This window comes from Scleropages formosus, chromosome 17 (genome assembly GCF_900964775.1).
Source record: "Scleropages formosus chromosome 17, fSclFor1.1, whole genome shotgun sequence".
Lineage (NCBI taxonomy): Eukaryota > Metazoa > Chordata > Actinopteri > Osteoglossiformes > Osteoglossidae > Scleropages > Scleropages formosus.
The window spans coordinates 5896185-5910842 of NC_041822.1; the positions used below are offsets into that span (position 1 = coordinate 5896185).

The 14658-nt window shown below is 45.8% G+C and overlaps 1 protein-coding gene across 5 annotated transcripts in view; it reads right to left on the reverse strand.

Annotated features, from left to right (window-relative positions):
* The window catches only part of kiaa0825 (KIAA0825 ortholog), a 106930-nt gene that overhangs the window by 62702 nt on the left and 29570 nt on the right, over positions 1 to 14658 (reverse strand). For all 5 annotated transcript variants that reach the window (XM_029259389.1, XM_018759233.2, XM_018759231.2 and 2 more), the window contains exons 11-18: positions 13665 to 13847; positions 13118 to 13219; positions 11555 to 11694; positions 8638 to 8814; positions 6093 to 6317; positions 5569 to 5941; positions 3097 to 3253; positions 1055 to 1216 (exon numbers count right to left, since the gene is read on the reverse strand). In XM_029259389.1, coding sequence (XP_029115222.1) covers positions 1055 to 1216; positions 3097 to 3253; positions 5569 to 5941; positions 6093 to 6317; positions 8638 to 8814; positions 11555 to 11694; positions 13118 to 13219; positions 13665 to 13847 — 1519 coding nt within the window. The remainder of the gene's footprint in view (positions 1 to 1054; positions 1217 to 3096; positions 3254 to 5568; positions 5942 to 6092; positions 6318 to 8637; positions 8815 to 11554; positions 11695 to 13117; positions 13220 to 13664; positions 13848 to 14658) is intronic.

Genomic DNA, 14658 nt, shown 5'->3' on the forward strand with positions numbered 1-14658 from the left:
AAAGCTGGGTAAACGTACAAGAGCAATTTTTAGGGTAAGTATCTCGCTCAAGGGCACTACAGTCGGAAGTGAGATTTGAACCTGTGACCTTGTGTCCAAAGACAGCAGCTCTATCCATGGTGCTACCAGTTGCCCATAGTTAGCACACTCTTAAGATAGAGACGATATTACAATTCAAAAAATGTTTCACAAAACAAGGAATCGGCTTTATTGTAACTCATTTACAATCTACTACTGTAGAATAGTAGAACGGGAAAGGTCTAGGGAAAGAAATCTCATTGAGAATCTTGAGGAAATGACCTTTTTAATGTCTCAAGTAATTCAAAACTTCCTTTTCTTTTCCTCCTTTGAATGTGTCATTTGTATATCCTATCCATTAAACTATTGCTCTGAGAACAACCTATGGAGAATTACAAAGTTCACATTGAAACATTAAACAAAGCTGTCAAAACTTTAACTCTTATTTCTTCCTCATCCACAGAGAGACAAACTGGCATCAGAACTTCAGTGGTCTTGACAAAGTTATCACTTACTTTGTACCAGTGACCTGCAGCAGGTAAAAAGTAATATTTAAAAGAGGGGGGGGAAAAAATCTCTGACTATCCATAATAGGTTGTCCAATCCAGGGGCATGGTGGTCCAGAGCCTAGCCCAAAACCATAGTGTACAAAGGTAGACGCACGCACGCACACACAGACACCAAAGGGAATTTATAATCACCAATTAGCCTGAAAGCCTTGTCTAGCCCACGCAACTCCACACAGACTGAACACTGACCGAGGGGGTCAGACCTAAACTCAGGAATAAAACCCCCTTTCCATCACATAACCCAGGTGCTGTGAAGTACCTGCAATACCAACTGTGCCACCATGGTGCTTCAGTAACAAAAACATCCATACAAAATTCCAACATAGTAAACATTTTTGTTTTGCACTACTAATACTACAGACTGACCAATTAATAATACGCAATATAATCAATGAAAGCAGAAATTTGGATTTCTGTCCATATACCAAGCATAAATTTTCAATACAGATGAAAAGAAGGTCACCAACCTGGGAGAACGTTCTGTCTCCAACGTGGTTAAACTGAGTCAGGGGGTTAAAGGTGGTTTGTTGTCTGCGACATTCACTTTCCTCCAGGTTCAAGTTGACCGTTCTCTGTGGTAAATCTGCCTGGGCATCGCTTGGGGTGGATAGCCACAAACTGAGCAAGTCCTAAAGACAGGGAGATACAGTGAGGACAAGGATAGAAGATAATCAACGTATCGAGGCCATGGGAAATGCAGGGAGATGGTGGAAAGAGCTGGACGTTTGTCTCGTCTTTCTGCTCCCAAGAGCACAGACCAATCCCAGCTGCAAGAATGTTTAGTCCATCTCTCCTGTTTTCAGTTATTTTTACAGATCTGACTCGTTTCCCTCATTCCCAAAATTAATGACCCCACAAAACTACAAATTAATCAGACGGTTCAGAAATATAATTAGGGAAAAAGGACTTTAAAAGGACAGGATATGAATAGATCCAGTGTAGAGAGAAGTTCCACGATGGAGTAAAGTTGAACTCCGAAGTTCTCCCCGAGTTCCTTCTCTGTGCCTGCTGGGAGCGCAGGCCAGCGGTGGGGTATGGGGCCGAAGCAGCAGCACCCCAACACGCCCATCACTCACACCTGATCCAGTCCTATCACCCGCCAAGGCCCCCTGCCTCTGCGTTCTCCCCATCCTTCCTTCGACCTTGTCCGGCCTCGCCGGACGCCAGCAAAAGCTCTACCTGCGGCTCCTTACACTACATCCTTCACAGCTGGCACTGCCCACACTTTCCCTCATGGCTGCAGTCCAGTTCTTGCCAAGAACATACAGCAGATGTGGTACTTACTTTAGATATTTTATCCATATGAGATGTTGGGGTTTTTAGGTGCATCCATGATGTTGTATCCCAAGTATGTGCGTAATACATTTACACACATAGCTATACTGTACATACACATAAACATATATACACACACACACTTTCTGAACCGTTTGTCCCATACGGGGTCGCGGGGAACCGGAGCCTACCCGGCAACTCAGGGCGGAAGGCTGGAGGGGGACACACCCAGGACGGGACGCTAGTCCGCCGCAAGGCACCCCAAGCAGGACTCGAACCCCAGATCCACCAGAGAGGAGGACCCGGTCCAACCCACTGCGCCACCGCACCCCCTTTAAACATATATACAGTACCACTCAAAAGTCTCAGTATACTGGCTAGAAACTTTGGACAAAACCTCCGTTTAACGAGTTTAAACAGGAAATTAGCAAACATTTACATTTTTTTGGCTGACATTTTCTCCAGAATGACTTACAACGTTACTTACAATGATTGACCCTTTTACAGAGCTGGCTCATTTTTACAAGAACAACTCAGGGTAAGTACTTTGCTCAAGGGTACTACAGCAGAAGGTGGCATTCGGATTTGGGGGCGGGTCCATCGAGTGCAAGCTGGCACCTCTAACCGCAATCCTACTTGCACCGCCTTCCTGTTTCCCAGCTCTTCAGCAGTTTGCATGGATGTAGGACACTTCTGGCCGGTTCATCGCGTACAAACATTTCCCAGGTTGGCCGCGCGTACTCAAACTTTTGACCGCTACTGCATGACGTACCGATAGTGCTTCTCAATCTAACCGATACATCCTGAAGAGTCTTCTTTGGCCTGATGGTGAGGACGACAGAGGCTTTAGAGCTGTGCTTTCAGAGGGGCTGTTTGCACATGTTCAGAAGTGGAGCTGCGTGCTGCTGACCTATTTGTGTCACTGCTGTACAGATCAATGGGAACACGGTGCGTCCGCCAAACTGGGCTGCACAAGACGAAAGGACGGGCCTCCGAGGAAGTGAGCGAGGCGCGCAGAGGGGGCTCTGCAGCTCTGGGCTGCCCCGCGCCCCGGTTGCTCTCCGACAGCGCCGCCCTGCTGCGGCGGGCTCGGTGGGGGGGAGAGGGCCTGCGGCAGGCAGGCAGGCAGGCAGGCAAGGCAAGGCAGGGCTCCTCGAGTAACCCTTAGCTGCCAGCAGACGCTGCCTCAGGCCAGCACCCACCTAATTGCTCGGTAAAAAGACCGTTTCCCTACCTCATTGAGTTGGATGATGTGATAAATTTGCCGCAGGTACTCGGCGCCACCTGGCTTGTGGCAGACCTCCAGGAGCATCAGCCTTATTTTCTGCTCAGTCAGTTCAGGCGCGCTGCCTCTCTCCGGAGCCACGCCGCCCTCCGCCGGTTTGAACGCGCTGACGGAGGGACCGGGAGGGGAAAAAGAGCAGAGCCGGCATGCGTGTCAGTCAGGAAACGAAAGAATCCCTTTGACCCAAAAAAAAAAGCCAGGATGCACCTCCAAGAGTTCAGAAATCCCCACTTGCACCGACTGGTTGCCTCCCTCGCTTGAGAGGACAGTGCAGGATTTAATATCCATAAGACACGGTGGTGAACATGGAACGCAGCCATGTTACTCAACGGCCAAACGGGCGAAGGTGGGAGATCTCCGGACACATCCAGGAAAGGACGGCGCGGTCGAGGCGGCGCGTTTCGTCCTTAAATTGAAACGTGAGCGACGAGACAGAGGTTAAAGGTACAGCAGGTCCACTTGAGAGCTGGTAAACGAGGCACGGAAGTAAACCTGTCAGAGGCGGCTAAAACAACGCAGCTCCACAAAATCCACTCATCAATCTCCTATTGTGCTCGAGCCATGAGAAGAGCATTAACACAAAGGGAGCGCTTTCTGCGCTGATGGAACGGCGGATGATGAGCGCCCCATCGGCAGATTGTTGCCTCGAAGCCTACATTGTGACACAAATTAAAAACAACGGAGATTATAAATAGCTGCTGTTGTCACTGCTCCAAATTTCAAACCGTTGTTAGATTTTAATTGTTTTTTTTTTTTTTTTTTTGTCTTTGGCTGCGTCTCAATTATAGCTCTTGTACAACACTGATGGTCTCACTTTTCATTTAATAATTCACTTCCAAAACAATCTCAGTCAATCTCTCCTTGCTGCACTGACAAAACAGTGGCAGCCAAAATGAAACAGTCCTAGGAAATCAGAGGGAAACACTTGCGTGTTTTCAGAAAGAATTAACACATTTAAGCGCCAGCCATAGACATAAGCACGCATGATTGCTGGCATCACAAAAATAAAAACGTGTGTGTGTGTGTATGTGTGTGTATGCAGCCTCCTTACAGTGTACAGTTCAAAGAGCTGGCACGTATTTGGGAACTGAGAGCCTCTGTGTGTGTGGGAAACCTCAAGGCACCGTACAGAATTTGGCCCACGCCACAGTACACGGCATCCCACTGCCCTTCCGCACCATATATTTTCCTGACCGCTCTTGCAAGGCAGGTTAAAAAATGAACATTCTCCCCTAGATGGACTTCCTGTCATTGTTTTCCTTCTCTTTTTCATTCTCTTCCTTTCTTCCTGCCCCCCCACACACTTTTTTTTTTAATTATAGAGTGGCATGAGCGGTGTCGCCTGTCAGGGCGCCTTTAGTGGGCTGACATTGAGGAAGCCGCGGCCCCCTTGGCCAGGCAGTGTATCCGTGTCAGCACCTGCGCCGTATCCTTTCCTGTCCATCACCGTGCAGGTGAGGCAGATGATTGGATTCAGTCAGCGCTGTGATTAATGAGTTCCTCTCTGGATTTGGGACAGCCCATCAATCATGTCATTAGAGAGAATGTGCCCTGAAAGAGGCAGACCTCAGCCAAGGAATAACTGCATTCATCTTAATCTGTGTATGCATCCAGTCAGCCAAGTCAGGGTCACCATGATGGAAAACAATCATCTTCTCCCCTACAAATTACTTCGCAAAGATGGGGATTGCTTCATTTTTGGGAACTGCAAGCTCGCTCCGAGAGATGCACTGTACCCTGATTGTTTACAACTCAGGCGTCACTTTGGAGTGAAGGTTACTTTAATGAATAGTAATGATTGTGGAGAACATCTCAGACAGGTGATACATAATGACGCTTTCCTTTTTTCCCTCCCTTTTTTAGCCAGGCTTTCCTGTCACTAAAACCGCAGCATTTCCCAGAACACTTACGGTAATCTACTCATCTTTTTTATTTGTTGTTGGTTTTTTTTTTTTCATTTTTGGCCTTTGCTAAATAATTTCTAATATGGATGAATCTTTCCGTGGTTTTGGGAACATCACTCCCGAAGGCTGCGGGCCTGTCAGCGCTCGGATGTTTGTTGCCACACTAAGCCGCGGCTGATGCCGAAGCCAAACACAGCAAAGCCGATACAGAATTTCTGCCACCTATTTATTTCCTCCCCCTTTGGACGCTGCCTTTAAAAAGTAAAAAGCTGTCTGTCACTTTGAAAACTGGATTAAATTCCGTGTCTGACTACACGTTAATGAGATACACTCGTCTCTAACGTGCTCCAGTAATCCGAGTACGGATGCAGTTATTATTCCCGTTCAAATGGAAGACATGAGGTTTGCTGAACTCGGAGTTGCTTCCCCACTATTACTCAGACTTATTTCAAACAGCACTCTGAAGTGAGGTAAACTGGCGTCTTTCCGTGTGGTCGGCGGAAATAATGCTGCTCACCCCTCAGCGCATAGCTTGCGGCCCTTCTGCAGCTGCGTGGCGGTCCACTTGGGCCGGCTTTCCTCCAGGCCCTGCAGCACCTTGTGCACGGCCGGCTTTGGGACGCCCCTCTGCTGGCCCATGGAGGCCTGCAGGCACTCACTGAGCAGCACCAGCGTCTCACTGCCCCTGTGCTTCTCCTCCAGGCTCTGGCATAGCCAGCTAAGCAGGGCCCACTGGAGCAGGCCTGTGGGCTTCAGCTGCCGGGCATGCTGGGACAGGCGCTTCTCACCCACATGGAACAGAAAGCGCACGGGCAGCGGAAGCGAGGCCACCGCAGACGGCAGGTTGGCGAAGAGGAAGGACATCGCCTGCATGACAAGCTTTACTTGATCTGATGAAGGCAAAGGATAAGAGCTAGTCATGCCCAGTTTAATTAATCAAAATCAATACATCGTGTCCTGTTTATTATTGGGTTTATTAAAACCTGCAAGAGGTTATTTTCTTATTAGTCATTTCAAGTCTCAAATACATGAGGCCCATACTCCTGCTCTCTGCTGCCTTGGTGTCACAGGGCGTGTAGTTCCACTCCTTCGGCACTTTGAACAGAACGCTGTCTGGGGGGTCCTGCCTCGGTGGTAAGGAGCCTGGCTCATCCTGTGGCGCATGGGCCTGCACCATGTCTATGATATGGTTCAGCATGCGTGCAATCGGTTTGGCCACCACAGCTCTCAAGCACTTCAGCACTGCTGGCTCTGTCTGGCCCACGTCTGAAAGACAACAAAAAAGGTAACAGTGAGAAGGTGGATTATTAAAAATTACTTTGGAATCAAGAAAAACCAATCTCGACTCAGTCGCTCAAGCTTAACTCTTATCCTGGTCAGGGCTGGGATCAATGGGAGCCAGGCTGGGAGGATACACCCTGAAAACGACACGAGTCCATTGCAGGGTAGCCACACACACACACACACACACACACACACACACACACAGAGCAGGCAATTTAGAATCGCCAGTTCACTTAAACTGCACATCTTTGGACTGTGGGAGGAAACCAGAGCGCCCAGAGGAAAGCCATGCAGACACAGAGAGAACATGCAAAATCCACACAGACTGAGCGAGATTCATACCCATGCCCAAAAACCCAGGTGCTTTTACGTGGCAACGCTACCCACTGCACCACTGAGAAATATTCATTAAAGTGTCACAAACAAATTATACAGCACATTTACAGTACAGCACCAAATGTCACCGGAATAAATAAGATTCCTAATTCCAGTTTCTATAACAGGATATAACAAGAAAATCTGTTGGCTTGTGAAACAATTTTCAATCCAGAATCTGAGTGCTAATGAGTTTGAATTTTAAACCAGAAAAGCACAAAATCCAAAATGTCCAAAATGTGACTCATAAGTATAATAATAATAATAATAATAATAATAATAATAATAATAATAATAATAATCAGAGCACTGGCTTCTGACCTCCCTGGAACCTGGCTGGTTAAGCCAATATTCTGATTTGTTGAGCAGCAGCAACCCAAACAGTACACTAGTAGTCACATGGGGTGTTGGGGTGTTTACAACTAAAATGGAAGACAGCATTTTGTGAGACAATAAATATAAAAAAAAGTCCCAAAACCTGAATGCTTGAATAGTTTGCCTACAGACTGCAAGAACTGATTCTTCTCATTCTGAAATGTACCTTAAGCATTATTTACTTCCACAGTAATTTATTGTTTTTTTTTGTGAAATATCAGAGGGTGGGACACAAGGATACACAGACGTCTGCCAGTTGTTGCGTTTAAAGCTCAGGGAAAAAGTTTAATCACTAACTTCTGGTGTGTCTGATGTACTCAGCTATACAGGGGTACACAGTAATTTTACTTTAATTTACGTTACTAAACTTTGAATTGTTGGTTCAATGCGGCACGGTGGCACAGCGAGTACCGCTGCTGTCTCACAGCGCCTGGGTGGTGTGAGAGGACATGGGTTTGATCCCCGCTCAGTGTGGAGTTTGCATATCCTCCCCGTGTTTGCATGAGTTTCCTGCGGGTGCTCTGGTTTCCTCCCACAATCCAAAGACATGCTGTTCAGGTTCCCCCATAGTGTGTGAGTGACAGAGTGTGTGTTCCACTGATGTATGAATGAGTGACCCAGTGTAAGTAGTGTATATAGCAGTGTAAGTCACCCTGGTGAATAAGGTGTGTGGCTCACAACACTGCATAGAGTTGGTATTTGCTTTGGAGAAAAGCGTCTGTTAAATAAATAAATGTAAATATCAGTAGTTTATTAAGTACTCAACACAACTGATAACACGTAAGTACACTTTCATGAAGATTTATATATTGAATGAAGAAAGAATTTACTTAGATCAATAATCTTGTATGGAATCTGTCCTGCCTACAGTTCCATGACAGTGAGCTTGTAGTGGCAGTGAGGGGTCACACTAGAAACTCAGCTAATTAAAGAAGGAGGAATCAAAAAAAATTCATGATAACACTGAGATTATTGGAGCAAGTTTGAGCACTGCCTCTTCCCATTCTCATGTATAACCTCTTCTTGTCTAAATTGTCTAATTTATGCAACAATAATAATCACTTTTATGTGATGGAAAAAATCCAAATGAGTTCTCTCTCACCAGGAGCTCTGATTATAACCTAAAATCAAAGCATTTTGGCAAAAAAAACTGTCATGAAATAATTGCGGTCTCTGTTTCGACACACTAAATTGTTGTGCAGCCATTATCTCAACAGGAAGCATTCATTTTGCTTCCTGAAATCCAGAACACAAACACACAATCACCCGAATAAAAGAGCAAAACGATGAGGTTTGTGGATTAACTACTTGAGTAATGCAAACAACTACAAGGATACTGTGGGCTATTTAATTTTCCCGCTATTTTACCTGCTTCAAAACCGTTACGATTTCCATCCGTCGCCAGCTGGATAAATACGGCTATGGAGCATCTCCAGTTAAAGCGCAGTTTGTGTGTTAATGAAACAACGATGAAAAAACGAAGCTCCGTGTTGAAGACCGGCTGCAGCGGAAGCCCAAAACGCACAAAATGCTGTGAAAGTGCTTGATTTACCTGTCATGGAGTATAAATGGTCCCACAGGTGCCTCTTGTCAAAGTAGGTTTCAAGAACAAGAGCCAGAGCTCGAGGGATGTTGTTCAGGGTGGTCAGCACAGAAAAGACAGCCTCCATGAAGGCATCGCCATCCGTATGTCTCCCTGAGCCGTCACTGTCCACATCAACGCAGAAATCTGGGGGAAAAGGGCAGGACCGTATTCGCAAAAAGCACACAACAAACAAGAGGCAGAACATCTTTTGGGCCACCTAATCTAAAGGGAACAATGAACACTGTGTTGGGCCTTTTGAGTCAAAGACGAAAACATGCGTTTTAGATCATCTCCCAAGTTCAACAGAAAAGACAATGCACGAAAAATTCGAAAACCACCGGGCGGCCAGCGGGGTTGATGTGAGCAATACAACGGAATGGCACTGAAAACCCTGCTCACAAAACAGCCCTTTCTAAGGCTACCTGCACGAAATATTGCCAGTGACTCACTTCGCCCACGATCTTGTAAGTCCACGTAAGGTTCGACTGTTCCTGCACTATAACTCTGAGATCACGCCTGGATCAATCCTTTACACAGCTACTCCTGTGACGTAACGTAAATGTTATACATATAACCAAAAAAAAAAAAAAAAAATTACTAGGAAGGTGATCAGGAATCGTCGATTCAGATGACGTTTTATGCAGCTACTCGTGTGGTGATCATTGGTTCATACGGTGGAAAGAAACTAACCGTATTTAAGAATCATACATCTGCATCTAAGTGTCTTTCTGCTAATGTAAAGTAAACATTGTATTTTCTATGAGTTGTACGTCGCTTTGGAGAAAACTGTCCGCTAAACGAATACATGAATGTGTAAATGTCTCAAGGCTCTCGAAAACCAAACACGTTGCGGTTAAAATAGCTCCAACTTATGGGAAAAGGACATTAACAGACAGACTCCGAGCGGGAAAAAAAAACGAAAGAAAAGAAAAGAAAGACAGCATCTAAAGTGAATGCATTTTGACAGCGTGTCCTTGTGGGAGTAAAGGCAGGCAGAGGGGGGCTACAGGCAGGAGCTGGAGGCTGCAGCCAGCGTGGCCATGACGCAGCGTTTGTCAGTCTTTGTGAGAGATGACAGGTCTTTCAATAGGTGAGCGAATGTAACGCAGCACCCAAAAGGGGCTTGATGGAAAGCAAGGCCATGTTTGTGCTACTTGACAAATGTTATGCTGTTGTAAAGCGACAGGTCTGAATTACCTGCCGCATTAAAGGATGAGGGGGCCTTAATATTGCCACCTTAATAAGAAATGGAAAACTCCTGCAAAGTGAAGGAATGGGAGGGATTGATTTTTTAACACAACAGCAAGTGGTCAGATATCCTTTGACCCACAATCACTCCATTACTTTGCATTATAAGGACAACACTGGGGTCTTGTACTCTGTCAGCTCGGTAATTGTCCCGTAAGGAGGCAATGCTCCGGATACCTCGGCGTCAACAGCCAAGGAAGGAGCGTGCATTAATTTCCACTCGGGGTGCTGAACAGCATCGGAGGTTAACTACCTGGCTTTTTAATAATGATCCCATTACAGAAGGGCTGATGAGTTATGATAAATGAACTGCTCTCCTCTCTGTGGAGTTTATACTGGCACTTGGAGTCACTCGTGGAGCCCCGTGACCTTGATGCATTGTCAACAGAGATACCTGTCATGCTTCCCGTGCACAGGAATACTCCCGAGCACTTTAATTGGAAGCAGAGGCAAAAAACAACACGGAGCTTTTCAGACATAAGCCGTCTATTTAAAGCGTACAGTACAAGGCTCGTCTCGGCGGTGCTGAAGCTGTTCTCATGCAGAACAATCTGTTCAGCCACGAAGTAAATGGCACTCCGCGGATTCGTTGGCCGGGGCCGCTGTTTGTTTTTAATTAGCTCGGTTATGATCTCTGCAGAGCTCGGCGCGTGATTTAAGGTGATCTGATTCTCCGAACGAGCGACAGAGCGCCCATTGGAGGAGTGAGCTTTGTTATGGAGGTCACTGTAATGTGAATTAATGTGCAAGTTCACAGGAGTATTTAAGCGTTGGGATTTTGAAAGGAGAGGTGAAAAAAAGTCTTAAAAAGGTCATGTATTCAGCTTGTGCTCCTGCTCTTGAGTGTTCATTACTGGGCCCAGTTGACTCTGTAATGATGATGATGTCCCATTAAAGGAGGGGCACCATCTATTAGTATAGATTTACTGATCTTACTAGTTCAGTTAGAGCGCTTGTACGTTTTCAAAAAATTTCGCCACACAAACATCAGCATTTCTTAAATTACACTTTGAATCTGAGCTAATAGAATATTTTTAAATAAACCATTAGAGGCTAAAATAAAGGAGAAGTGCTGATGGACAAATTGAGGCTATAATCAGGATAAAATGGGACAGCCAGTTTTTTTCAATACAACAAAACTGAAATGTTTAAGCATTCGACAACACAAGACAGATGTCTAATTGAGAAGACCGAATGGAAAAATAAACATTCAAAGGTCACAAAAATCAAAACAATGAAATATTAACACAGGCAATGAGGATAAACTTACATTTATGTATTTAGCTGACACTTCTCTCCAAAGTCACTTACAGTTTTCAGATACATAAAATGAATTTACCCCTTTTTTTAATAGGGGGATAATTTTTACTGGTGTAATTCAGGCTAAGTACCTTGCTCAAGGGTAGTGTAGCAGGGATTAAGACCCAACTGTGGCTGGATGGAGTCTGCAAGGGCATAACTCTAACTACTACTGTTAGTCAAAGTAACGCTGTATAATGTAGTAACAATTTAATTGATTCATATTTTTAATATTATTCTTTTGGTCTTGAAATCTTTCAGTGGTAACTGTGTTTCAAAAAAAAAAAACAAAAACAAAAAAGGGGGGTCAAGAAGCCAGATTTGGAGCTGCGCTTACACGAGTTGCTGAGCAGGAGCCTGAGCAGAGCGCAGTCGTCGTGCATGATGGTTAGCAGCACTAACTTGTGATTACAGCTGGGCTGAGAGGTCGTCAGCTTCAGCAGACGGTGGGCGGTCGATTCATCTGCTGTCAACAATCTGCAACCACGCAAAAAACCAGAGAAAGCAGAAATAAGGTGGTCGCAGGAAATGCTGCTTGCCGATTTACCAGGGAAAGAGCCCCGAACTGTAAATATAACGCTAACTTCCTTAAATGTCAGTTCCTCCAAGATTAGTCCACAAATGCTTTCATGCTTGCTTACTAAATGCAGCTCAGGGAAGGAATTATGTTTAATCTTGGCTAGCTGAAAGCAAATTAACGTTTGGTAAGACGCCAAAGCCGACACAAAGCGATATTGCATAACCTCTCCGCTGCTTTCGAGGTACTATGAAGAGTTCTGCTCCGTAAGGCGGCAGTTGTACCATGTTGCTGTCGAAACGTGCGCGGGAGTGTGCACGCACTACACATGGTTGAAAAAATCAACAAGACAAAATAAGGGCAAAGATGGACTTAGTAGTTAAAGGCTCACCAAAACCAAGTACATGGTGCACCCTGCTGTTTGAATGAAGAATATTATGTTCAAAATTGTAACTTGCACCACAACAATTTATGACGCCACTAAGCTGGAAATCCAGAAGACTCCAATAAATCAGGAAAGGGTGCTTGAGCTTTAGCCTGACACACACAAAGTTGATGTCCAGGTCTTTTCACAGTCAACCCGGCCCATTCCTGGATGGGCAGAGCTGAAAACTCATGGATGGAAAGCTTTCGGAAGTACATAACTCAGCTTGACACACTCATGTGCTTTATATGTTTTACTACCTTGCCGGGCAGTAATAGTAAGAGAGCAAATGCAGGGAAGGTTTGATTACAGCACCGTTCAGTGCACGTCGTGTAGTGTGATTTGGCATCATCACTACAAGTTTTTCCAAGTTCACTGAGCACACTGATGAAGAATTGAATAAAAATAGCATTATTTATAACCCTAAAGCACTCGGACTAGTAATGAAAGACACCTGGGATTTCACTTGCACGCTCGCTGACATCACCAAATCGCTCGTGGGGGGTTACAGCGTTCCTCAGTGGGGCCTCATCTATATCATGAGCCTCTCGGTGAATTTACTGTTTGTTTGAGTCTTGATTTCCCAGTGTGCACCCAACTCGAGGGGGACACACAGAACATCATAATCCATGCTGCCATTATTTAAGATCTCCTACATCTATTATACATTACTCTCCGACACCCGGCCACTGGGGCACTTGTCACGTGTGTCACGAAGGAGAGACTGATCAATACCAAATACACACATTTTATCAAATACAGGTGGAAACAAAATGCAGTTCAGAACCATCTCTGACAAGTGCTGAGAAAGATTTATGGGTCCTTTAATATGTATAAAATGAGAGTGAAACCCAGATTTCATTCCATTGTCTATGGCTGTATTAAAAAACAAAAAACAAAAGAAAGTAGCGAGCAAGTAGTGATTGTGTTACAGTGTGGATGTGGAGGGATTTGCTCACTGCAGGGACTGCTGGGGAAACAGAGTTGGGTTGATGACAGTCAGCCACTTGGCACTCTGCTCCTCAGAGGAGGAACCATCACCAGCATTTCCCTGAAAAACACTGGTGAGCACAAGAGAAAGAGCCATTACTAACAAGACAAATTAATTGAAACCATCTTTGCTTGGCAAAAGAGAGAATAAATAAGCACCAGAAACAGTTGTTTGTTACAGTACGAGGCAGTGGATTCAAAAAGGAACCGTATGAACACTGAGCTCCAGTGGAGAGCTGGTGCACACGAGGCCTGGGGAAACGTGGGCACGTCGATGGCAAGCTGGGGACCTTCCTGGATGGGCTGTTATGAGTCAATTACTGCTCCTCTGGTTCTGTGACTCCAGAACATACAGTAGGAAATAATAATGCTCGTAGCAATGAGCTACAGCCCTCTGGGAATGCAGCTTGTACACAAAGGCCTAAAAGGAACAGTGATTATGAACTAGGGAACAGGGTGAAAAAGAGTCTGTGACCCACGGATGTGCAAGAAGCATTATGAGGCAGCGAGTGGTACCTGCAGAGCAGTGGCAGGGGCGCCATGGTGATGACTAACACTCCCAACAGCTGGTTGCACAGGCTGTGGATGGAGGAAACCCAAGGGCAGGTGGTCCAGTCGGGTTGGAGCAGCGCCTCGGGGCTGTCGCACAGACTCCACATCATCTGCTCCACACACAGCAGGATGGAAGTTATGTCCACCCTGCACAGCACACAGACAACAACTCCATGGAGAGGCACATTAGGCTTTCAGACTGTAATTTTGTCGGTCCATGTGACAATTTAATCGTGTTTCATGAGTGTTTAACGGCCATCGGTCTTTGGGTCCAGCATTGTTTTATACAGACCTACACTGCTGTCCTGTCGCATCCCTCAGTTATGACATTTAAAAAAACTCGAACCAGTCCTTGCCATTTCGGCACTTTCTGCGGTGGAAACAAACACAAGAACGTATTGTGCTTTGCTGAAGTTAACGGCTCAGTTGAGCGTCTCATCCAGGTCTTTTTGCAATTTTCAGATACTGCTGGTTTATAGAATTTGAACTGAAGGCTCCCTGTTGGAAAGCAAGGAAAAGGGGCTTCAGAACACAAGGGGGACCACAGGAACCCATCTGCTTGGCAGACACAAATGCTGCCTGTGCTACCATGTGACTAACCGGTGACCGGGCGTCCTTGCAGCATCACTCAGCCCTGGAAACCCCACACACAGTGAAGGCACGGCACCCTGGGGCCTGGGGCCATCTGCACAGCTTCACCAGTCAGCGGCGGGGGAGTAACCGCTCATGGCACATTTAAGCACTTTAACTATGTGTTAATGCGCTGCGCTGAGCCCGCGGAGCACCGCCAGGGCTAACAAAGACAACTTGTTATGCATGTCTGGAGCAGCGATCTGCAGGGAAGGGCTGGGAATGTTCAGCTGTCTCATGTTCACATCACCTCCACAACGGCACGTTTTGCACGGCCCGTTCTATTGGCTGGACAAGTGAGTGCAATTTCCATATGTACATCTGGGTT